The sequence below is a fragment of the Xiphophorus couchianus genome, chromosome 21, assembly GCF_001444195.1.
Source record: "Xiphophorus couchianus chromosome 21, X_couchianus-1.0, whole genome shotgun sequence".
NCBI lineage: Eukaryota > Metazoa > Chordata > Actinopteri > Cyprinodontiformes > Poeciliidae > Xiphophorus > Xiphophorus couchianus.
Genome location: NC_040248.1, coordinates 9,631,595 through 9,658,146, shown reverse-complemented (window position 1 = coordinate 9,658,146; position 26,552 = coordinate 9,631,595). Strand labels below are relative to the sequence as shown.

Sequence of the window (26,552 nt, the reverse complement as noted above, 5' to 3'; positions counted from 1 at the left end):
CTGATAAAAGCACTGCTAATTTAGTTGCAATTTATTTCATTTTCATCTTCACCCACATGAAAGATCTGATCACAAAAATACTTCATCTACTTTCTTACCCAGCCACCTAAAAACTGTCTCACAGTTCTGCAATTTACTACTTTAATCATTCAAACACCACAAGTAAGTATTCATTTATCCCCAACAAACTGCTAAACCTGCATGCAGGTGTGCAGAGCATCGTTTTTTCCTGCATTTTTAGAAATATTAAAATAGAGTTAATGGACTGCTTAGAATTTTTTGTTTGAAGCGTTATTGAATCAATTTTACAGCCTGGCCCGTGCCTGCTTTAGCTGATCCTTTAGTTCCAGTATTGCAATGGAAGAAAGGTGAACCTCATCAGGGCCGTCAGCGATTCGCAGAGTTCGTGCATACGAGTACCTGGGAAACGAGAGGAACAGTACAATCAGAAGGGTGAATCGGAATTAAAAAAGTGCATCTTCTAATGAATTTGTATGTAATGAAACTCATTACATAATAATAAAAAAAAAAACCATTTTGGGTTCTCATTTGCTGGAAGCCATAATCATCCAGATCACCACTTAAAGTACAACACACTGCATGATGATTTATTCACATGCACTTCTATGCAAGTAAAGAAAAACTTACATCTGCGCCAGAGGGAAGTCCCCTGACACTCCAGCGCCTCCATGAACCTGGATGGCACAGTCCACCACCTTACACACCATCCTGGCTGCTGCCACCTTTATCATGGCAATCTAAAGGACAGATTGTGGCATTAGCATGCTATGCTACTAATCATAATTTAAATGCTTAGTTTTGCAAATTAGGTAATGAGCATTCTGAACAGCTGTCAGTCTGAATCCCTTCTAGTTACAGTAAAGGAAAACATGCTTAATGTTTGTGTTTACAGGTGGATTTGAGACTGGGATTCAATATTTCTGCTCATGTGTAAACCAGAACCACAAACTACCAACAGTGTTACCTGTTTGCGAGCGGCCCTGCTGCCCAGAGTATCCAAGGCATGAGCAGCGGAGAGAGTCAGTAGGCGGGTCTGCTCAATCATCAGGCGGCACTCTGCAATCCAGTGAGCGACAACTTCCTTCAAACATCACAGAAACACAAGATTATTTAACCTGTCCTTCATCTGACAGCAGAAGGAAATGCCTGTGTGACTTGCTCACATGCTGGTAAAGGTTTTTCCCAAACGTTCGCCTGGAAGCGGCCCGCTGACACAGCAGCTCCAGCGCCTGCTCGGCGCAGCCAACAGCTCTCATGCAGTGGTGCAGCCTGCCTGGACCCAGACGCCTCTGAGCGATCTCAAACCCTCGGCCCTCGCCTGGAGGAAAATATATGAGTGGGGGAAGGTTATGAGGCTACTTCCTCTCTTCCATAAAACAAATCAATTTCTCAAGACTTCAAAAGGTGCCGCTCCTATTTAAGACGGGAGAGCTTTTTACCCAGGATCATGTTGGAAACTGGGACTTGCACGTTTTCAAAGTGGACCTCAAAGTGGCCACCATGGATGGCATCTGAAAAAAAACAAGAAGAATCTGTAAACCACATCACATCGGTTCAACTTTCAAATAGGGGATACTGAGAGACGATCCAACCATCATGTCCGAACACGGTGAGTGGTCGGATGAGCTTTACGCCCGGCGTGTTCATAGGTACGAGAATCATGCTGTGCTGGCCGTGCCTGAGAAAGAAGTTCAAACAACGCCCTTAAATAATGAAACGTATCCAAAGCTAATCAATTTTTAGATTTTTACTAACGTTAAATCAATTTTACAGCTGTTACCGCTGGTGGTAATGCGTCATCAATTCTCTGCCAAAAAAATTATGGGTGTGTTGGAACTTAAAACTTGGAGTTGGAAACAAGGACAACGTGTTTTATATCGAGGGTGTGACTGTTAATAGATTTTGTTTCCATTAATACTTGTAGAGACAAGAGAGATGCAGATCTACGAGGGTTGTTTTTTTTTTACATCATGTCTTTATGCAATGTAAATATGCGAATAAACACTGAAGATTAGTGTTTAAAAGTAAATGCACGTAAGTAAGTAAACTTTAATCAGGAACAGCAAATTTTAGTTGCAACCTAAAACCTCACATTGTGGGCTGAAAACGTGAGATTTTTGGGCTCCATAGCGAAAAAATACACACAACGAGCTAAAACTATTTAACAAACTGGAAAATATGAATTAAATAAAATCTGATAATTTATGCAAAATTAGAAAAATGTATAAAATGTGTAGCATAAGCAAACAAATCAAAAAAACATCTGAAAACCCAGCTGACCTGCTGTGGCCATGCTCAGAGCTGCTCCTGCACATAACGATGGCCACTTTACATCTGGCACTGCCCGCACCTGAAAACACAGAGCACAGAAACTCTGATTTAGATTTGGATGCATGTCTAGTCGCGTCATCGCGGTGGACCATAAAAAAAAAACAAAAAAAAGACGAGCTGAACCTTCCATGCTCCATGACCTTAACCACTTTATGACCTGAATATGATTGGAAAACAGTCCCTGTTGTTCCCTGGGAAGTGCTGAGCTTGGATGGAGCCTTGAGAGAGATTAACGGCCCGACAGCGGGGAAAAGCCACAGGTTGATTTACATTTCCGCAGTTGGATTCTTTTGGGGTTTTAGCTTGTTATTGGGAACAGACCACGTTTGTTTGAAATTAAACAAAAATTGGTTATTTTCTTGACACAAAAATCCCCCCCAACATTGCATTTCAATACTACCACTAGAGGGCACTATTCCATGCTGAATTTTAAGATTCTATAGGAATCTTCAGCATGTCACAAACTGAAAACAGTGAGCATAGAGATATGAATGACCTCAGTGGACATTTGAAAGATTTCTTAATATGAAAAGTGTGGCATGCATGTGTACTCAGACCCCTTCAGTCTGATACCCCTAAAATAAAACCCACCCCAAACAATTGCCTTTAGACATCTCCTAATTAGAAAATAATACCCATATCTGCAGAATTCATTCTCAAAAGTAAAAATATCAACCTGTAAATGAGCTACAAAAAAAACTTTCGCTGCAATTGTAGCGAAAAGTTCACCAATTCATTGATCCATGGGGACTGAATACAGAAGTGCACTACACTTTTCAGATTCTTGCACTTTATGAACAGGCAATCATATCATAAAGTACATTAAAGTTTGGAGTTGTAATTTTACAAAAAGTGATATGATCAAAAAATGCAGTATTCCAGAAAGGGTGAGAAATTTATATTTCAAAACTAAAAAGACAGTATTTTATATGAAGCACTTTTCTTTTGATTTTTAGGCATTTCCTGTTTAGATGTTTGATCCCAGCGCTGTTATTGTTACTGTCTCCAAAATGTTGAAGGATTTCTTTACTTTGTTCACTGAAAGCTTTGAAAAAGTGCCCTCCTTTTGGTTTTTCTGTCTCGTTGCCATGTTTACCAAAAACATTTTGCCTTTTGTAGCGTTTTACAGCCTGAGAGGCGTGACTCCAAACTGCTGATTGGTAAAAAATACAGATTACTTTGGAATTTCCTTGGTTAGAGGTCCATTTCAGGTCACGCCCATGAGGCCCAATGTACATGGCGAGGACTGATGGCCTGACTTCCTCTTTAAAGATCGTTGCCCAGCTGGAAAAACTGTCCCCTAAGGACAAGACATATGGTCACCAGACTGGAACAGACGAGAAGACGTGAGTGTTTTATGGAAATCACAGCATGGTAATCTCAGCACGACTGCATGCAAACGCTTTCAACCAATTCGGTGTGACAGATGTGTAGTTAGTTACTAAACAAACTGCAAAAATAACCGATCATACCAGCCTTGTAACCACAAACACAAAATATACAAACAGCTCCACCCAGTAAAAAAAAAAAAGAATAAAAAACACATCTAGGAAAGCCTGTTTGGCCCGAGGACAGGTTCAACTTTCTCATTGAACCCTTACATAAGTCACATGGACCACAATCTGAGGTGATCATGCCCAAACAAGTCCCATCCACACCGGAATGAAAACAGACATTCCAGACTCCAGCATTGACACCCAAACATGTCATTTTATTCTTTTTTATTTAAGTCACTAAATCATCCTTCAAAATGAAATTTTTTAGTTGTCAGATAAACCTTTTTTTTTCCTCATATTTAGCTATTTATTTAATTTCTGATCCCAAACAAGTTGGGTTTGTTTGCACTGTGTATAAGTGTACAAACATGAAGCAAGGGAAAGACGAGGAATGTGGCACTGAAGGATATTAAAAAACAATCTGGAATTTCTGAGGAAGCAGATGGGAAAAAAAACGAAAAAAAAACATTGGCACAGTGTTGGGTTAACAGCTTCTGAAACAGATCTGCTAGTAATAGTGTAATGCATACAAATACATAAGATCCAATCTTTCACATATGCAGCTGCTTACATCCTGGTCATTCATAACTTCATTGCTGGACTGTAACAACACTTAAACCCACAAAGACGAGACGGCCACTTGAAGCCAAAAAATATCAGTTTTTATGATCTTGACAATCAATCAAATCAAGGCTGGACAATATCAGGAAAGCAAATATTTGTGGTAATATTGCAGAACATGTTGATGGCAGTATCAGCTATGACAAACCAACATTTTCCTACATTCATCCCACCATTTTCTTGGAGTTTTAGAAAAACAGATATACAGTATGTGGTATATTGAGTCTGTCCAACTGGCTAAATATATTTTGACAAAAAGACTGTGAATACAAGAAAACTGACATTCAATGAAATACTGCATCCAAGCAGTTCTTTTTGTTTGCAAAGCAGTTATTGACATTGCAATGATGTATACTACGTTGAAATGATTCTATCCTGACAATTCTTCCTGTCTTGCATGCCTCTCCATTTTTCTGAAACTTTCAACAAAAATCTCCATAGACTCCTGACAAATCAACAACTCTCTAAAATATGTTTTATTCACATTTAATAATACATTCATTCCAAGTCATAAAAATTCCTAACTAGGAATTGTTCACTGTGTGTTGTCTGCCCGAACCAGATATGATCCATCATGCCTTAAATCAATAAAGAAAACTATGCAACAGAAGTAATTTAACCCTCCTATATAGAGCAAATCTGCCAGTGACACTGCATAGCAACCACACCCACCCTACTGTCAACTGCTAATACATAACACACAAAACAAATGATAATAAATAATACAAAAGATTATTTACCTAATATAAATAGGATAGGATTAGAATATGAAAGGAATTATCACACATTACTTCAAACCTTCACAAACACAGCAAAGCTCCTACTGGCACTCCCTGCTCTGAATGACAAAGAAAAAAAATAGAGTTTATCTAAAAAGAATGAAAGACCTGAGTTATTCATTCTTTTTAGATAAACTCTATCTATATCCTTGCATAACGCTTTGCATGGACCAACAAACAAAAACTATGGGATTCTGAGTCATCCAAACTATGCATTCAGGAAATGACCCAAACTCAGACACTCGAGCACACACACACACACGCACACACATGTATTCAGAGCTACGTGGAGAAGGGACACGCTCCTCGTGCAGTCAGGGCAGGGAGGAGAGCAGGCTGAGCAGCAGAAATTAGTCACTTCAGTCCTGGTGAAAACACTAATACACCTCCTCTGGACTCGGCTACAGTTTGTATGCGGCTCGCAGAGGTTTTTCTAATCCTTACCGCTCTAAGAAAAAAAAAAACTGCTGACAACAGGTAAGACATTTTCTGATTTGACCCATTTAACACTAAGCTGGCAGAGTAATAGTATAAAAGCTTGGTTATGCTAGTTTATTCTGTTAATTCTCAATTCAAAATCCCTTTTTATGTTCCTGGGACACTGTTTAGCACAGAAATTAATCTTGTGTTTATTCAAATAGGAAAGAGATTGATTTACGATTGGGCTTAAAGTCAAAGTCCTGCTTCGAAGATTTTATGACGTTATTAAACTTAGAGTGAAGTCATAATGTTTGCTTTGGTATCATTACCTCACAAATGCAGCCATGGTGAGAAGTCCCAGTGTTTTTGCATTTGCAAAAAAACATTTTCAGAGCAAAATCAAATCAGAATGTTGATGCTACAACTTCACACCAAAGCATCAGCAATAGAACATTTTATATAAAGTAGATTTAATTAAGAAATCTAGAATAAAATAAGAAAAAGGTTTAAAAAAGGCACAAAAAAAAGATATTTGCATTACTTAATAAACTAACCAATATATACCAGGAGTATCTATGTATCATAGGTAAAGCAAAACATAAATTTAATGCAAAATTAAAATACCTATCAAAAATTAAAAGTGTAAACCTTCCTGACAACTCCTTTTTAAACACCTTTAAAACATTTCACAATTGTTCTGTAATTGGCTTGTAAGATCTAAAACAAGCACTTTGAAAGAATGGCAGCAAGTTTGAACCTGTTATAAGTGACACGCAGCTGTTGACAGTGGCAAATGCTTGGCATTTTTTCTGTTATTCCAAGAACATCTGCTACATTCACTGTCACTCTTCCCATTCGGAACATCGTACTTCATTATGTAACAGAACTGGACACTTTGCATGAAAAAAACAAGACTCCCGTTGTCTCAGCGAGAAGTCCACTCAGACAAAAAGAAGATCGAGGTTACCCATACTCCCTCAGGAATTATGTCATCAGTCTCATAACAGGCTTTGCCTTTGGGGTGGACAGGTTATTAAACTCCGCTTTGACTGAATCAAATTAGATGATTCTAATTTGATTCAGTCCGCCCCATAAATGATTCTCTTGAACACCAAAATCCTGATTCAAGAAATGACTGTCAGTAATAAAAACATGTTCATGAATATCATGGATTTCTCAAATTATTTTTGTATCATAATTGATACCTTATGTATGAACTTTATAGTTCATATTTTCCAACCAAAAGGATGTGGATTGTATGACGGCTTCTAAACAAGCAGAAATACACTTAAAACAACTTATTTATTAGACATCATAACTGATACATATTTGTCTCAGTTTATTTTTAAATTAAAAATAAATTTAGCATCAGTCATTTGTGGCTGCAGGACACTGTTCTAAAATTGATTAATTAATTAAATGTAGTCAACGTTTTAAAAGAAAGACTTTGTACTCCATGAAAACTTCATATAGCCATCTTTGATTTAGATCTTTTGTCAGCAAGTAGAAGTAGAAAAGATTTAAATGAGTGGGGTTTTTTGGAAGCCAACAGCTTATTTAAAGATGATCTCAGAACTCAGCTTATTAAAAATGATGACAGCCTTATAAGGTTAACAAAGACTTTACTGTATGAGGCAGTTAGACTGTCCGGACACATTGTCCTCTACATGTGCATGAAGTGTCAGGAAATGAGCATTGACATCATAACCAATATGTCTGAAAAGTCTCACATAATGGGATGTCCTGTTGAAGCCATGCAACAGAGCCAGGATCCTGGGTTTGAAAAAAGTTTGCATGTCACCTTCATCCCTTGCTGCACTCATTTCCTGTCAGTTCTGGATTGCCCCTGCAGCTATTATCACACTGAGGTGGGAAAAACAAACTGCACTGTTAACTGATGTAAACATGCCATCTTAAATACCCTACAATAGATGTTATCAGCTTGCACAACAGGTTGTACAAGTAAACGTCTATAGACAGATTATTTATTTATTCAATAAATCAGAAGCCGCCGTTTCCTGAAGTTTGCGGATCACTTGGCATCGCTCGCTGCATGCAAACTAAGCAAACTCAAAAGGTAATTAGAAGCTCTTCGGGCCAGTTTGGTTGTTTTCTTTCATCACCCTCTGCAGAGATCCGTTTACTGTTGTTCTTGAAGCCCACACACATGCACAAAGGCTAGACTTTAGGGAAAGGCAGGGAAGATTCCTTTGAACCCAAACAGATTTCCCATTTCCTGTTTCACCACTTAGAGTGCCTTGAAAAAGTATTCATCTCCCTGTAACGTATTCAACTTCCTTGTATTTTATTGAGACTTTTATGTAACACACCAACACTAAATACCTCCTAATTTTGAAGTGGAATGAAAATGATGCAAGGTTTTGTCAATTCCCTTTTTGATAATTAGATTTCTGAGAAGTGTGGTGTGCATTTATTTCCCCCCTGATACTTGTAAATAAAATCCAGTACAGCAGCCTAATTAATAATATAAAAAATTGACAGAGCCTTTCGCAGATTAATATGCTTTAATCTAAACCATTCTATTGTAGCTCTGGTTGTGTGCTTAGTTATTGTCCTACATTTTGTTTTCTCTAGCATTGGCATGTATACAAGTCTATAGGCTTTTCCATCAACTCTGACAAAATGAGAGAAAGTTTAAGGATTGTGAATAGTTCTGCCAGTGAAATGTTCTCCTATTTCACTAAGCACATCTTTATATTATGCTCTTTTCAAGTGCAGGAAACATGGAAGACTTCTACACCAGTGATTATGCGGACATCAGTTTCAATGATACTTATGAATACGACTATGAACACAGCGTCTGTGAGAAAGAATCGGTGCGTTCTTTTGGCAGCGTCTTCCTCCCAATCATCTACACCCTGGCTCTGGTGGTGGGCCTGGCTGGGAATGCCTTGGTGGTGGCGGTCTACACGTCCAAGTTGAGACTCCGGACCCTGACTGACATGTGCATCCTCAACTTGGCTATCTCAGACCTGCTGCTGCTCTTAACCCTGCCGTTCTGGGCCGCCGACGCCGTCCATGGCTGGAAGCTGGGCGTGGCTGCCTGCAAACTCAACTCCTTCCTCTATAGCACCAACTTCAGTTGTGGCATGCTACTGCTGGCATGCATCAGTGTGGATCGCTATCGGGCGGTGGCCCAAAACTCAGCAGGCAGAACTGGGACGGATACCCGAGTCAGAAGGCAGTGGATTTTGGTGTGTGCGACACTGTGGGCTTTAGCCAGCTTTTTTGGCCTTCCTGAACTCATCTTCTCCACGGTGAAGACTTCCCATCACAGGACCAGCTGCACGGCCATCTACCCAACCAATATGGCCCGACCTGCAAAAGCTGCCCTGGAGTTGCTGGAAGTCATCCTCCGCTTCCTTGTTCCCTTCCTGGTCATGGTGGTCTGCTACTCATGCATAGGCCGGGCGCTAACTAAGGCTCCTGGGGTGCGCAGAGAACGGAAATGGCGAGCGCTTCGGGTCCTCCTCGTCGTCGTGGCCGTGTTCCTGCTCACCCAGCTGCCCTACAACGTGGTCAAGCTATGTCGAGCGATGGACATCATCTACCACCTCGTCACGGACTGTGAAGTGAGCAAGCGTTTGGACCACGCTCGGCAGGTGACAGAGAGCCTGGCGCTCACCCACGCCTGCATCAACCCTGTCCTCTATGCCTTCATCGGGTCTTCCTTCAGAGGACATGTCCTGAAGGCTGCCAAGCACCTTGGACAGAGACTTGGAAGACACTCAAGGCAAGTCAACGAGGAGGCGGCGGTGGAGATCGCACTCCACTCAGCGAGCCAGAACCAGTCTCAGTCTGGTTCGGAGGACCAGGACACCAGCACATTCACTATCTGAGACTTTAGCATGTGCAGTGTTAGCCACCTTTACTGGCATTCTTGGTCAATATGTGTTAAAAGCCTCAAATTAAATTCATTTTTATTGCAGTAGCATATTCTCAAACTAAAATAAATTGAGTAAAAAATCTCTTGCTAAGAAATATTTAGGGCACGATAATTGATACCCCCAAACTATCATTGCACAAACTATCATTGCCCATAAAACAGGACTCATACTAAGACATTTTCACAGAAGTAGCACACAATTCAAATTAAAGCAAAGTTTACCAAACTCTGCACATTTACCATTTTGATGGTAGGTAATTGAGACTTAATGGATGAATGTAACTGGACTAATAGGTCAATTTTTCTTATTTTTCTAAATTAGAACTTAACATGTTTAAGATCATTATGATTTAATTTTAGTTTTATTTTTTGGCATGCAACAAGTGCTCTCACACCTAATGTGAGGGTTGGGCATGAAATACTTTATTTTCATAAATTAACTGGTTTTACATTTTTAAAACAATTATTTTTCATCCGAATCATTTAAATGTAAAATGTTAAACAGCCTGAATTAATATACTTTTTATTCAAAACCACCCCTAAATGTCTTTTAGTCACAAACACCCACATATTATTTACAGATAAGAAAATCAATGGGGGAACTTACAGTATAATAATGTGTGTCGCCCTGAGGCACGTCAACATGAGGCAGGAGGAAACTGGAATCTAACCCATAATTTTCTGATTGCAAGGCACTACGTTAACTATTGAGTCACTCTTAAGACTTTGCTAATCACTTCTTGAAGCCTAATATTATCATATTAAAGTGCTTTAAAAGCCTTAAAAGCAGAAACCCTATTCTTAATTTTACAGCATGTGATTATCCTACTGTAATAAAAGAGGAATTTGTTGAAGGCTTTTTACAGGTATTTACCACAGGCACACCTACAATTCTCTGATACTATATGCCTATTTACTTGATATATATATATATATATATATACATGCATTAGCCATCATACAAGCTAGACAGGTGTAGCCGCACATAACTTAATGGCTAAAAAATATGTAATATAACGTTAAACGCACTAAGCTATGTGTTTTGTATAAATTATGTATTTTCTTAAATAAAAAAATAAGGCCTCCAGCGACATGCATCTGTTACAATTAAATGCAGCTGAATCACAAGTTGCTCAGGGGAACCGTTCAGAACAACTCCAATCCAACTTTACAATCAGCCTTGTCTTCCAAAATCTCATCTGCATCGCATTTCATCACATCCTGCGGCTTTGGGTTGGGATGACGGATGGCTCGGTTGCACAGTGGGTGACCCATTGAGTCGAAAAACATTTGGCAAGCAAAGACAGGAGAGCTCGCAGCAGGAAGGATCCTTCCATGCTATTAGAGTAGTAAACAGCAAAGTCGCATGTTCCTTAGAGGAGCTTAAAGCCTAACCGCTGTTTTTCATCCACTTATATTTGTTTATTTCTATAAAATAAAGTTTAAAGAGCAAATGATTTGCAGCGGAAAAGAACCTCCCACTAGATCTCGCTTTTTTATTTTTTTTGATGCCACTATGCACGATAATGCCAGACCAACCCTGATACACTTCACATCTTGGCTCAGAGTGCTGGGTTGCCAGAGTCCAATGTTTAATAGTTTGTTTAAGCCTCTGTGCTTGACAACAAAGAAGGCTGAGTTTGTCTTGGCAAAGCCTGGTCTTAAAATCCACATCAGATACCTCCAACAGACACGATACAATCTGTTTACTTTTTTGGCGTGTTTAGTAGCTATCAGCCCACCTGAGTCAGCCTCTCTAAATCCTTAAAGAACATTGGTTCGTACATCAAAGACAGATGTCTAGCCTCTAAATGTATTTTTGCCAAACCTCAGCAGTGTAAAAATGTATAAAACAAAATCTGTAGTAGAAAACCATGTGAAGACGAGGTATGGGACCTTGCAAAAGTATTATCACCTTCACAAATTGTCCCACTGCAACCACAAAGTGATGTAGATTAGTGCAAGGGGGAAAAAAAACATTTTTTACAAATGAAAATCAGAAAAGCAAAGCAACCTCTCACTGTAAAATCCTGTGCCGCTTTCAGGCGTCACCCAATTAGTAAATACAGTCAACCTGTGTGCGGTTTAATCTCAGTATAAATGTGGCGTCTTCTGTGACGGCCTCAAAGGTTTCTTAGAGAACATTAAGCAACAAACAGCATCATGAAGAGCATACATCAGAAGGGTCAGAAAGAAAGCTGGTTTCAGAGCAGCATCCCTAACTTTAAACATGTCAAAGAGTTTAGTCCGTCATTTGAAAATGAAAAGTGACTGCAGCACAACTGCAAACCTATCTAGAAAGGGACTGTCTGGAACAAAGCAGAGTATTATTCAGAGGAGATGACAAGAAGCCTATGGCTACTCTTGGCAACAGGCATCAACAGCTCAGGCAGAAAAAAGCCTCTGGTGATGAAAAGCCGCAAAACGTTCTGTTTTGAAGTTCACCAGAATTATGCCGGAAACCCAGCAAACGTGGAGGAACGTCAGATTGCATGCGGAACAGTGTTTTGCATGTTATTTCTTAGCAGGGTCACAAAGCTGGGAAGAGTCAGTAGGAGGATGAACTGCGGGCTATACTGGAAAAAGACCTGGTAGAAACTGCAAAAGGAGCTGAGACTTTTTTTTGCACTCAGTAGAACCACAATCCTGTTGTTTACACTGAAGTGTTCGCATGACCTACACTCAAATCTAAATTAAAATGTGCCACAAGATTTGAAAACTGATGTTCGCAGGTGCTCTCCATCCACTCTCACTATTCTAGAGCAATTTTACAAAGGCTCAATTGCATCAAACAAAGTATTCAATTATGCAGCAAATAATTGAATACTTTGGGCAAAAAAGGGGGGCAAAAAACAAAAGCACGCCACACCTTTCAGATATTTTTGTTTATTATAAAAAAGTGAAAAACTACTATGTGTATTTTTATTCTGTCACTATTGCGTACTGATCTACAATATAAAATCCTAATAAAATACAAACTAAAACTGAGATTTTGTTCTCACTTCAGAGGTTTAAGATTTAAATTAAAGTGACAGTAAAGACATGAAATAAAGGACTCAAAGAAAAAATTGAGATTAACTTTAAGAATTGCACTACGTATGGAATGCATGGCCCTTCTCTTCTGGTGAGTGTTTTGCCTCATTCCTCCAAAATAAAAAAAAAATTAAAAAAACAAGTGCAGAATTCTACAGTTTGAAAGAGATAAAAAACATCTAGAAAAATGTGCGGTTAGAAACGTTTTTTGTTGTTTTGCTTGTGTAACGATGCCTCCCCCCCCAGAGCATGAAGATAACAGATAGCAAGCTTGGGAGTAATTTGAGTGCATTATCATACCCATGGGATAGAATTATACAGTTTCCACACCACAGAGTTGCATTGCCAACCTCTGTGCACCCTTTCATTTAGAAACCACGTCTAACAGCTTCAGGGGGAAATGGTGAAGGTGAAAAGAGCATCTTTATGTGATGCATACGGTTTGGAGGAACTCTAATAGGTTTAAGTCCGGGATTGTATTTCTACGGCAAGTAGCTGTGCTTTAAAAACAGAAACTAAATTGTTCTTCCTGACCATGGAACCTTGGTTAAGGAAGTTCCTTTCTGTTTCATTATGGAAAAATAGACGGCAAAACCAAACCAAAGAATCCCCCTAGTAGATTCTCTGGGACTCACCCAGAACACGTCGCTGAGGAACCAGCATTGATTACTGGAAACAATGAGTCGACCACAGCAACACTACCTTGGAATCATGCTGAATTACAACAGCTCTGTCAAGTTTCACTTGTCTTGTTTCCTACTTAGTGGAGTCAAACAGTTCGAGTTTGGATATTATGACTCATAGGGATATTAAAAAAAAACGAGGACAGGGCAGTAACCACGGGTCACAGAGAGCAACAACCCGTCCATCAGCACACCCACATTTTTCCTGCTAACAGGAAGATATATAAATGCTGGCAGAGGATCTTTGTCACATCACAAAATTCTTTCCATCGCAGGACATTTTAGCCTCCAAGAAAAGGAGGAAGGTTGAGCAGGAAGAATGTCAATGCAGATGTGTGACAGACTTGAACTATAAACTGTGGTTTGATGGCAAGAAGAAAGAAGTTCAGGGGAGAGAAGTATTCACATGCAATTTAACAACCAGTTTTTTCATGATAATGTGAGGCAAACTTTCAGGTCACACATATCAGGAAAATAAAAGGGGGGGATATGATTTATATAATATTGCATATTATATAATATGATAATAATATTAATTCCTTCTGTAGTATTTGGGTTTTAAAAGCCAAAATATTTTTTTGCAAACTCCACATTTACATTAGTGAAGGTGAAGGTAGGACAGAGAAGGATTTTTCTGGCAAGCCTCCCATAACAAGGGACACGCCCGGGTATGGTTGTTTCCATAACAACTATGATAGTTGTTATGATAGTTGTGCCAAAGAAATGCCACTCTTTGCTGTGCAACAGTGAGCTTTGTAGATTTTTTTTTTCTTTATACCATCCTGCACAGTGGCGCAGTTGGTAGCACTGTTGCCTTGCAGCAAGAAGGTCCTGGGTTCGATTCCCGGCCGGGGTCTTTCTGCATGGAGTTTGCATGTTCTCCCTGTGCATGCGTGGGTTCTCTCCGGGTACTCCGGCTTCCTCCCACAGTCCAAAAAACATGACTGTCAGGTCAATTGGTTTCTCTAAATTCTCCCTAGGTGTGAGTGTGTGTGTGCATGGTTGTTTGTCCTGTATGTCTCTGTGTTGCCCTGCGACAGACTGGCGACCTGTCCAGGGTGTACCCCGCCTCTCGCCCGGAACGTAGCTGGAGATGGGCACCAGCAACCCTCCCGACCCCATTAGGGACAAGGGTGAACAGAAAATGGATGGATGGATGGATATACCATCCTCCTCGTTGTGTGTGGTGGCAACTTCAACGTGGATTCTCATCCGGCCTTGTTAGCCAAACCTCCAGTTGTTTTAAAACTTTAATTGCTGCTCTGACTGTACATACAGGCAAGTTTGAGCCAGTAATTGTTTTCTGGCAGCAATTTACTGACATGAATTAAAACACACATTGGCTTTAATGGAATGCAAGGAGCCAGGAAAACACTTGCAGGAGTAATTGTACTGTGTCTGACTTTTTCAGTTAGTCTCAACATTTTTTTTTTTTGCAACTTCTTTTCCAAAAGTAATATTATCTATATTAGCACTGTGAAGTAAAAATGTGCCAATAATGTAAAAAATAAACAAAAAAAACATTATTTGGTGCTGGTGCCTATCTCCAACTAACGTTCCGGGCAAGAGGCGGGATACACCCTGGACAGGTCGCCAGTCTGTCGCAGGACAAGTTAGAAAAGTTGAACTTGTAAATTTTTGTAAGACAGTAGCTACAGTTTCATTGTAGAAAAAGAAACACAGATACATCGGCACAGGTGATGATTTTACTATTGGGGAAATAACATGACAAGGAGCTGTAACACTACTGCTGCAAATTAAACCCTAGCTGCCATATGTCTACCAATGTTTCAGTACATTTTTTATGAAGAAATATTTCTTCAGGAGTTGCTGACAGTCTGTGTCACAAACACACAACCCACCCAGAAGAGATGCTGCAATTTTACTGAACTTCTAACTTTTTTGTTTAAATTTACATGCTGAATTGTTACAGTATAAGAACTTATTTGTATTTGGACTAAATACAAATGATCTCAAGACTGCTTAAGGAAAAAGCCCCCCAAAAATTAAAAAAAAATAAAAACAAATTCTATGCTACCGGTAATAAATTTGTCCAGCTGGTAATGAGCTGAAAAGCCAAAACATTTCTAAAGAATGCAAACATCCAAGTCGGAAACGGACATACATCATTACCTTACTAGTGCAACCAAAAAATAAAGAAAATTAAAAACGGTCAAATTAATTTTTTTTAGTATCTTTCATTAAACTTATCACATTCTGCAGCACTGGAAAGGTATGTTCTGTTATCTTTCCCATTTTGAAAGGTGTCACATCATATTCACGCTTCAGGGAAACAGACAGTTATGGTTGTTAATTAAAAGTTCCTGGATACTAAATAAAGCAAAACACATTATTAGTCGCACCAATAATTGCGGATTAAAAATCAGTTATTTAACATGGGATTTCTTTCCCTATGTGATAAACACATTATTAATTTAAGGGTTATATATTTCTCTTTTTTTGTGCGGGGTTCCCGCTGATGCAATAAAAACTAACATTTTGTTAAAGGCTTTATTTACCACAGCTGTCACAATATGTGAAAGCTGCTGCACCTGGCTTAGGTTGGGAAGAAGATTAAAGCCTGCTGGAGTGTGTTAAGGGCGGTGTTATAAACATACTTGAGGTTTAAATGTCACAGGTGTGGCTAAATGTATTTTGCTTTGTTTTACGAAAATAATCCCCCCACCCCATAAGGAAATTTTTCTCAAATTAATAGTTGGGTTTTGCCTTGTGTGACATCATCCTGTTGAGCATTTTTTTTAATTCAGTAAATATTTAAAATGTAGTTTGTCTTTTAAAGCCAATTAAAAAAAGAATCATACGAATCAAAATTAAATGACAAATTTAATGGAGGCAGTGCTTCTAAGCCTTTCAACATTTACTGATTACACTCGTTACCTTCTGTTTTTTTTTTTTTAACCAACTTCACTCCTTTTGAATGACTCACATCAGAGGTAACACTTATTTCCCCTGACTCTCATGGAGAGATTCTTTATAACACTTGGAATCTATTACCTTTTACCACATTTATCTTCTGGCAAACTAAAAGCCTATTTTTCACAAACAACAAAACAAACCACATTCAACACTTTTGAGCTCATTAAAAAAGTTTTATGTTATATAATAAGCATTGTATGATTATATATCATACAATGATATATAATCATTGTATGATATATAATGATATATTCATATGGACAATAGTTTTATTGTCCATATGAAAGCACTTTGAGCTCATATGCATCTCTTTAAGGCTCCGCTAAAAAACATGGATAACATCTTGTTTACATCTACAGCTTGTTCTCTCTGAGAGACAAACCTTCTCTGAGAGACAATAAAATTTTCAGGTTTATTCTTCCAAAATCATTCTCTCGTTTTATGAGTCTGTTCCATTTATAAAACGCTCTTAAACAAGCTCTGTTATTCCAAATAAAACTACTTGCTCTGCGTTTATTAAGTTTAAAGTGTTCTGAGTGCATTTTGATTCCCTAACAGGATAGAAACCTTTTATAGAGGATCAAATAACGTTTGACGTACTCACCACTGCTCCACCACTTTTTGCCGTTTATGATGTAGGTGTTTTTGTCTCTGTGAAGTCTGCACTCCATGTTAGCTGCATCGCTGGAAGCAACGTCAGGCTCTGGTGGTAAGAATTTAGGAGAAAATGAGTCAACGAGACTTCCAGGGTTTTCCCGTGTCTTTGTTTTAAGCTCAGATTCCAGCATAGGCCGCAGTCAGTAGTTAATATAAATAAAACAGAATGCTCAACGCCAAAATGTAAGCGATTGACCAGCAAAAGAGAGATTCATGTTCCCACATCATCCGGTGAAAGAAATAACTGTTAACTTCCCCCCATAAGAAACCAAATAAACAAACAAAAAAAACAAAAAAAAAACAATTGTGTTTAGAAAAACCACAGGGATGTTTGTATTCTCTGTAATCACCTCTAGAAGTGGCATGTCGCCATTTCCAGGCAGCGTGGGAAGTACATGGATGGAAATTACTCAGTATTTGTTGCCACTGGCAGGTGATGTTTTGAAACGGGAGATTTAGTGTCAGTAGCGGCCGAGGGTAGACTAACCTCGCTTCAGACCACAACCATTCACATGAATCCAGTGGAAAGAAGCGGCAGGATTTTGTAGGAATAGATCAGAACTTTCAACTTTCCAACCCTTTATGAGTTCAGCTGTGAACATTTGTGTTCACGCCTTGCTTTACAAAGAACAGGTTATTCCAAAAGTATTCAGATCCCTCAAAGCCTTTCAGATTTTTCATGTTTGAGCCATAAACTCCATTATGTGTTATTCATGCTGACTGCAGCTATAATCCTATCAGGAACGGTGCTCTGTAAGATGTTCAAAGACTGGAAACAACCATGTGTGCCTCAGTTTTCACGATGTTGTTTGTTCTCTAAAAAACCTTGAAGATCTTCACAGACCACCTGGATTTACGTCGAGATTAGATTATATGCAGGCGGATTTTATTTCAAAGCATCCAAGCAAAGAGGGGATTGCTTGGACTTTTAGATTTTTATTAGCAAAGTAAATAAAAATGTGACTTTTTAGATTTTTATCTGCAAAGTAATATATATATATATATATATATATATATATATATTTTTTTTTTAAAAATCACATACCTGATATCTTCTACTTAATTTATTCTTCTGATGATGTATCACATAAAATCGTAATATATATTTAAATTTATGGCTGCAAAGTGAAGTACAGTGATACGGTGTGAATGAGTTTGCAAGAGAGAAATCAAAAGAAGGGGAAAACAGCTGAAGTGTGATCCTTCAGAATGAAGGGGGAAAACTCCTGAGTAATATAAACACAAAGTGAAGCTCATAAACTCTGGTTCTGTGCTTAAAGCTGTCGGGAGAGAGGTTGGGTCCGAAGACAAAGAGATAAAGTCTTCCGGGAATATTATGTCCAAGAGTTTAAAAAGCAGACCAATTTCTAAATACTTAATTTTTTACTGTCAATCCCTCTGCTCTAAAAATCTACCATGAATTGTGAATCTACGTATTTTATGTAGATCCAGATAAATTTTGGAGGATTTTGATCTCAACAATTAGCCAGTAAAACTGGGAGCACTAAACTAAACCTCCCAGTTTCCATTGGCAGAAATAAACGGTGGCTGAGTCTAAATATTCAGGCAGTGGAAACTGTTGATGCAAAACCACATAAACCGAGGAGAAGCTTTAATGTTGATGATTAATCCCAGGAGGTTTGACCTTTACTGTTAAAAGATGGTCTTTTTCTAAGAGCCACAAAAAACAAAAAGAACGAGAAACTGGAAAGTTTACTCTTCCTGTTTCTCGATCCCGCGGAGTGGCTGCATTTGCAAAAAATATTTAGCAACCTAATCAAATTTAACTCATGACTGAATAACTTGGACTGTATGTTTAAATTGTAGCTTTTCATTTTACTTCACCTTCACTTTAAAAGCATATCATTAATAAAGTCATGACTTCAAATTAGAATAAATTATTTCTTAATCTCAGATTTTTCCCCACTGCATAAATGAACTAAATTTAAAAGTTTTCTACATTTTTATTAGGTGAAAATTTGCAATAAAATAATTTTTAAAAAGATTTCAAGGCTATTTATTTTTTAAATTTTTTTCCAGTATGGTTGCCAATAAATACTTGATCATATTGATACCTGTCATACAGAAGCAGGAGTGGATTTCTCCGCTCAGTAGAGGCTCCAGCCATTTCTTCTTCTGCTCCTCGGTGCCAAACATATGGAGCACCTCCATGTTTCCTGTATCTGTGGAAAAACATCATTAATGGAGTTTCTATACAAGCTTCTTCTACACGCCCATTCTATTGGAGGAGTTCTTTAATCAGAAATATTTCTTAATAAACTAAGCCAATAGACTTAAAAAAAATTATTCCTATGTCTTGGTAGGTTAGCATAACTGGAAACATACCAAGACATGGCTCTCCACAAAAACAAGTCAGGCAAGGGTAACATTAATGAGAGAAGCAGCCAAGAGGCCTATTGGACTCTGGAGGATATCCACAGGTCAGCTGGGAGAATCTGTAACTATTATTGTTGCAGTTCACAAATCTGGCCTCCATGGGAGTGTGGCAGGAAGAAGAAAGTCCCATTTGTAGTTTACAATCAGCCATGGAGGGGAAACACATGAAAGCAGGTGCTCAGGATCGGGTAAGATCATAAATTGATGTTTTGCCCTACAAAACAAAGTGATCTATGTTGTGCAAATCATAGTGGATTTTTTCCCTGTTATGGGAGAAATAATGGGATCCCAGAGACAGGTGATGTGGGGGTGTTAATATACAGGCTCTAGAGTGGATGAGAAAAACTTCCATCATTGCTGAGGTAAACTCCCAGTTCCCAGCTCACATATCAGGCTTAAAGAGGAGTAGATGACACAAAAATCTTAGAGAACTTGCAACCTCAAAACACAACAGCCAGGTTTCTTCTTGCTGATTTTTTTCCCCTCAATTCAATACTAGGCAACCTCACATCTTGGCAGAAAAGCTCCCTTAAATTAATCTAAAAAACAGCTTAGTGCTGTGGATTATGGACTTTCTGACAAAGAGGCCACAAGGGGTGTAAGTGAAAAACATGTTCTGTACTGAGGTTTGACTACAATACCACAGAGATTGTAAAAGAGTGTCACCGGGTGTGGCAGTGGCACAGGCATAGAGTGCGAGACCCGTGTGTGGAGGCTGCTGTCCTGGATGCGGCCGTCATGCTCATGGTTCGAATCCAGGCCTGTTGACCTTTGCCACATGTCTCCCTCCTCTTTCACAACCCACATTCCTGTCAAATCAGGAATGTAGGTCACAGACCAACTATGAACTCTTGCTACACTGCTGGACTTAGACTACATAAGTACTTCACACAGCACATAGTCACCATAAATGCACTGCACGTTTTGCTATTTGTGCATGTTTTACATACAAAGTGTATATGAATTTTATGAACTCTCTTACTCTTGTACTACTCAAGTGCCTCGGAAAAAATAAATTAATTAATTCATTGCATTGAAAACCAACACAGAATTTCAGTGAAACCCAGTAGTTGCAGCATCAGTCTCCCAGGTGTTATTATTATTTTTTTCTTTTTGTGTAGAACAAAATTCAACTGCGAATCTTTGGAAAAACGTGATATCTGACGCTCACAGACACTCTCCATTCAATCTGACAGAGTTGGAGCAATTTTGCAAAAAGGAATGGGCAAAATTGACAGATGTGCAAAGCTAGTGGAGACTCGCATCAAAAGACTGGCAGCTCTAATTGCAGCAAAACGTTATCAGGGAGGCTGCAAGTCAGACTTCACGGATTTCTATTTGTAAAAGAAAATCATGTACAATTTTCATTCCACATCACAGTTATGTCTTGCTCTGTCTTGTCTGTCACATAAAATCCTGTAGGTGTGGTTGTGTCATAACAAATGTGAAAAAGATTAAGCAGGTTGAGTTTTGATTAAAAATGTTATGACAGATGGAGAAAATGTATTTGGTATGCAAAGACAACTTCAACAGAACATGAGAGAAGTTAATATATTCGTGTAACTTAAATAAATAAATGATTGCGACATTTATGAGCCCCATATCACAAAAACACCTCAGGATATGACATTATTTAGTTGCTTTCTTTTTTACCTGGAGCTTGGCAGTTGAACACTTCGGGAGCGAAGAGGCAGCGGCCCATTTCTTCTGCAATGTAGGCATAATCCAACTGAGTGAGTCCACTGACCGCCGGCAGGAACAGGTTCCACAGCCCGGCCTGCTTGGCTTTCTCCTGGGCTCACAGAACAACATTTATTACAAGGAATGAATGACACTAGGCTGAGTCCACGGCAAAAACAACTTTGGTAGACTTTGTTAACAGTGAAAGACCTGGTGAAAAAGGACTGAAATCCAAAGTCCAACAAAGTTGGTATATTCTTCCAGCCTACCTTTAGATCCTCTATTATTTTTGGAGCTTGCCACCTCAGAGGAGACTGGGAATGTTTAGTGTAGTATTCTGCAACTTCCTGAGGAAATAAACAATTGCATTATGATAAAAAATAAAAAAAAATTCCATCCTCATTTTTTCTCATCAGTGAAAAGCCTTCTCATGCAATACAAAAGGTTAATTTGCTCAAGTCTTAAACTGTATTTTGCCCAGTTCTTTTACAACAAAGCCAAGTGAGTAGATATTCTTTGATGTTCAGTGAACAATGAGGCCTCTGTGTGCAGTAAAAAGCAAACTATCAACAGACTTATGGTTTTCTCTGTTTAATTAACTAATTCATGTGGCACGGATGAATTGGTCTGTCAGATCTTCCCACGTCAAAATTAAGCGTCTGTCTGAGCAAATAAAATGCCCCCTGTCCTCGTTGAAGCTCTTGGCACTGACCTGCTGAGCAGGAAGCACATACTGCTGCATGAAGTCTTTAACCTGCTGGAGCACAGCCTGGCCTTTGGCAGTCTGAGGGAACAGCCTGTCTTTTGTTGGACCTGCAAGTGGGCTGGCAGGAAACACATCGGAAACACGTGAAAGGTTGGCAGGATGCACTCGCAAAGCTCCAACTCCTGCTTGCTTAAGATCAGTCGGCACGTGGATTCAATTAGTATTCTTACCTACAACAACAACAAATTCTGGTAACGAGCCTTTTGATGTCAGCCATGGTGGGCAATAATTACACTGGTTTATTCACATTAAATTCATCCATCCATTCAATATCTTACATGCTTATTGCAAGTTGGAATGCGAGGGGTGCTAGTGTCTATCTCCAGCGGACAACGAGGGAGAGGCAGGGTCACCTTGGACAGGCCACCAGTCCGTCGCAGTGTTCACATTAAATTATAACTTTTAAAATAAGTGGATTTCTGTGCATTTTTCATTTCATTAGTGGAACTAACCTTTTGGCTAACTGCAACGCTACTTTAGCCAAAGGCTCAACAGTCTGGCCGTATTGATCTGCATCGGGCGCGCTGGCGTTACCCAGCAGGTAACGAGCATAGACCCCCTGCGATAAAACAGAAAAATAATAATTTGAAGTGAAAGACTCACAACTGTCATTACAACATGAGTGGGTGTAACTCAAGGACTGGCTTGGATGCAATATGTGGTACGATTTTATATTTCAAGTGTCACAGAACCAGGCGATGCATACGAATAATGTATTTGGCCATTTGGGTAGATGCTAATGCTCATTGTAGAGAGGATGTTATGCAATATTGATGAAAGAAAAGAAAAAAGTGGGTTAATAGTAACATATGCCATTGCAGTTTACAGCCATATGAGAAACATATGCAATGTGATGCAAAGCTGTAAAAAGGGGAATAAATGATACCTGGTAAGCATAATGTTTTTTTACAAACACAACTCTGAAAAGTGCATTTGTGTTCAAACCGCTTTAGCCTGACACCCCAAAATAAAATCAAGTGAAAGTTACTGCACTCAAAGCTTACCAAATTACTGTATATTCCTGAGTTGCACCTTTTTTCATATTTTGACCACTCCTGCGACTCACTAATGTAAGTCAGGTGCAACTTACATTGCTTTTTTTAATTACTTCTTTCGGAAGCATTTTTGACTGTTAAATATAATTTCATACTGAAGGAGAAGAACCAAAGATTAAACATTGCTGTCTCTAGTTGTGAGGAAAACTATTCGCAGGCTGAAAGCTCGATGAAGTCTATAGATGGACGCATAAAGATCGACAGTGTACTGACGATCTGTGCTACCTCATCAGATTTTCCTACCATAGTGCGTCTAGATAACTATATTTCAAAAGGTTGTACCTTTTGAAACTGCTACCCCTGTTGAGGCTTGTGAACCGTGCAGTTACATCTTCATGCCCTGGTAGTTGCCAAGGAGATGAATATGAATTACTTTGCATGTGGGCTTTTATGGTGTTATTTTAACGCTTAATGCAACACATTAGCCTCAATGCCAGCAGACGTTCATGCCAAAGTCAACAATTTCCGGGAGTTTGTTGAAAAGTAACTGAACGCAACGTGTCACCAGATCATATCAAGAGCATAGGCAACGTTTCACTCATGTTTGACAATAAGCTATTTTGCAAAGAAGAATGGGCAACAAGTTTCAGTTTCTACTAAGGCCCCAAAAGACCTAAGCATGTTGCAACTTCAGCTACAGTGAAGTGGTACCACATAGTATTGACTCAGCAAAGCAGAATACAAATGCATATCACAATTTTAAGATGTTTTTTTTCTGAGATTTTAAAAAGTCATCCATCCTTTTTCATTCTTTATTTTTCTTACTTAGACTTAGACTTAGACTGACTTTATTATCATTTGCATGCACAGGGTGTATACAGAACGAAATTTCGTTGCATACGGCTCAGGACAGTGTTTTGAGGTTTCAATGTTGTGAGGTTACTAATAAAATAAAATACAGTATAAAATATGAATATAAATATGAATATAAAATATAAAGTGCAGGACTGACAGTAAAATGGAAGTTACTTAGCTATGTATATGTGCAAGGTATGAAGTGGAGACCAGTTTTTGAGTGCAGTCCAGTTAAGAGTTCAGCAGTCTGATGGCAAGTGGGAAAAAGCTGTTTCGGAACCTGGTGGACCAGGTTCACCAGGTTCAGTGTGTGTTACACTAATAACACACACTGAAATTTGTGGCCATAAAACATACACTGATATGGTTTAGTTCTATCACAAGGGCAAGTGTGTGTGCACAGCTGGATGTGGTGGAAAACCTGAGAAATTGCAGCTGCTTTAAACAGTGACAGAGCCAAGTAGAAGTTCAGCGGCGGCAGGGAAGCAGATGGGATCCCCCGACACCTGCAGTAAATGGAGATCAGCTCACTAGGTGATGGGATACCTGCACAGAGAAAAGTTTTATATATATAAAATGTTGTTTTTTATTTGAACAATGTGTGAATTATAACAATCACGACCAACATTTAATTTTGCATTACCTTCTACTTCTTTAAGGTTGAATATAAAGCTTTTAATTTTCAGATCAGTGGGGCAGTAGAGAGGCACGAGGAAAAAGGCCAGGTCTGCTAGAGGGTTCCCAGTGGTGGACAGCTCCCAGTCCAACAAGGCCATCACCCGGGTCTGATCATAAAAAGGACAACCGATGAGGTAATTGGTGAAAAATGCATTCTGTGGTCATAACAACCTTCTAGGAAGTCTTGCCTCAGTTGGGTGGAATATCAAGTTGTCAAGTCGGTAGTCTCCATGGACGAGTGTGACCTCATCATCTTTATCTGGTAAGTTTCTCATCAACCAATCACAGAGCTCATTCACAGCAGGAATGTCTCTATGGGCTGATGCAGTGTACTGCTTCGTCCATGTAGACACCTTGAGAAATGAAGCAACAATTTTTTACATTACAAATCTGACTACATACATACAGATTTAAGAAAGCTTGCAAAGTGTTTAGCTAACTTGTCTCTTGCAGTATCCCGGCCCTCTCCCGAACCCTTCAAGCTTTAGTGATGGTAAATCCAGTGAATGCAACTTTGCCAGGTTTTCCACTGCAGTTGTATATACGGACGTTCTTTGAGCTGGACTCATTCCAGGGAGCTGAAAATCCCTGAAAATGCGGCCCTGCTCATGATAAAACATACAAAAAAACAGATAAAAATAAATTGAATGGGTATGTTATTGTGTAGTACATAGAGTGCATAGCAGCAAAAGTATTCACACCCCTTGAACTTCTTGAACATTTTCATCATGTTACAACCATAAATTTCCACGTATTTTATTGAATTTAAGTGTCCAACACAAAGCTGTGCACAATTATAAAATACAAGAAAAAACGCTTGAAAAGGACTGTGTGAAACAGATCAACTAAATGCATATGTTGTTGTACAGTGCATGCATTCAAATGCTTACCTTTACATGTTCCATCAAATAGAACTCTGTTCCTATTACTTCAGCATCATTGCAGAACAAAAGTGGCTGAGGAACGGGAAAGCCAGCAGAGAAGAGAGCCGTCTGCACCCGGTACTCTCTATCCACCTGCAGGATGTCCGGACACAGGTGAGCACCACTGAATGCAACATGGAATGCCCTCTGAGCGCTAAGGCCACATTTGGGTTGTTCACACAATAAAGGTGAGTCTTGGGTGTTGACACACCAGATAAAGATTTTGACCAGGCCAATTATTATTACACTCTTCTCCAATAAGCTGATGGCTGTCAAACAGCTGATTATCAGCCATTATATCTCATCATTGCTTGGAGAAACGATGAGATATCCAAGGCAAAAACAATTAACTGTCATTTTGCAATGCTGTCCTGTGTAAGCACTGTCACTTCTAAATATTGTGAAAATACAGATTTCTGTAAGAAAAAATATATTTTGAGAAGAAAGTTTAAAAATCTGCGCACAAAAGTAGAAGAACTACTATTTCACTCAAAAAACTCAACCAACTGCACACATAAAGCATGAGGTAATTGCCTCATGCTTTATGCTCACATAAAGCATGAGGCATTGTCATGCGTTAATGACAATCAATATGCGTTAATTGTCATTAACGCATATTAATAACAATATATCGTTAAATCGACGGAATAAAACAGATTCGCATCACTGTTCCAGTAATAATCTGCAAATTAAATAGGGCTGCATTGCTGCCCTCTGCGGGAAAGAGACAAAACTGCATCCAGAAAGTTAGCAAATTTACGTGCAATATTGTGTTTAAGGTCTTGAAACATTGTTGCGCACGTGATTGGCAACCCATGGGTAAAGCTCACCTTGTGCGCCCCCGGCAGCAGCTCACCGGGGGGCTTCTTCCTGAGAACATAATTAGTTGAAGGCGTCTGAATCAAGAAGGTTGGGTTGGACTGGCCAGCGCTGCAAAGATAAAGGATATCGTTAGCATTCTTATCATTAGTGACTGGGAAAGTGAAAGCAGACTGCTGAAATTAGTTATTTTACCTGTACTGTCTCACGGTCAGAATGTTGTTCTTAGATACCAGTGACTTCTCATGCAGGTATCTTTGAAGGTTGCCAACATTGAACTTATGTTGTTCTCGCACAGATGTTGGTTGGTCTTCCATGTCTCAGGCCAAGTCTTCTGGTTTAATCATTACCTGACACTGTTGAGCTGAGCGGACTGCGCAAACATTTCACAGGGCTGAAGTTGGTTTCTTATTCAAAGATTCAATTTGACCATTGAATCTACTTCAAAGATTATGTGCCACACTGATTGGGATTTGTGAATAATTAACTTTGTTTATGAAAAATGAAGGCAATTTTAGTGCTATAGTCTTAAATGAAGATGTAAGTAGTGAAGA

General features: G+C 39.0%; 2 protein-coding genes across 3 annotated transcripts; one reads left to right on the top strand and one right to left on the bottom strand.

Moving 5' to 3' along the window:
- Window positions 1-16: 16 nt before the first annotated feature.
- Window positions 17-26,515, bottom strand: acad11 (acyl-CoA dehydrogenase family, member 11). Its single transcript, XM_028005272.1, has 20 exons — window positions 26,194-26,515; window positions 26,010-26,109; window positions 25,147-25,272; window positions 24,697-24,858; window positions 24,445-24,609; window positions 24,222-24,363; window positions 24,000-24,124; window positions 22,181-22,287; window positions 21,675-21,786; window positions 21,232-21,309; window positions 20,936-21,074; window positions 18,961-19,068; window positions 16,833-16,931; window positions 2,302-2,371; window positions 1,614-1,699; window positions 1,461-1,532; window positions 1,185-1,339; window positions 986-1,102; window positions 649-758; window positions 17-420 (listed from the first exon to the last, which is right to left on the bottom strand). The coding sequence occupies exons 1-20, from the start codon at window positions 26,313-26,315 to the stop codon at window positions 306-308; spliced, it is 2,310 nt and encodes a 769-aa protein (XP_027861073.1). The 5' UTR covers window positions 26,316-26,515; the 3' UTR covers window positions 17-305.
- ackr4b (atypical chemokine receptor 4b) lies at window positions 5,523-11,032 on the top strand. 2 transcript variants are annotated; one of them, XM_028005276.1, is made up of 2 exons: window positions 5,523-5,725; window positions 8,403-11,032. In XM_028005276.1, the coding sequence occupies exons 1-2, from the start codon at window positions 5,661-5,663 to the stop codon at window positions 9,526-9,528; spliced, it is 1,191 nt and encodes a 396-aa protein (XP_027861077.1). In that variant the 5' UTR covers window positions 5,523-5,660; the 3' UTR covers window positions 9,529-11,032. The 2 variants fall into 2 exon arrangements, with proteins under 2 accessions (XP_027861077.1, XP_027861078.1); XM_028005277.1 differs by having other exon boundaries at window positions 5,526-5,725; window positions 8,408-11,032.
- Window positions 26,516-26,552: the final 37 nt, after the last annotated feature.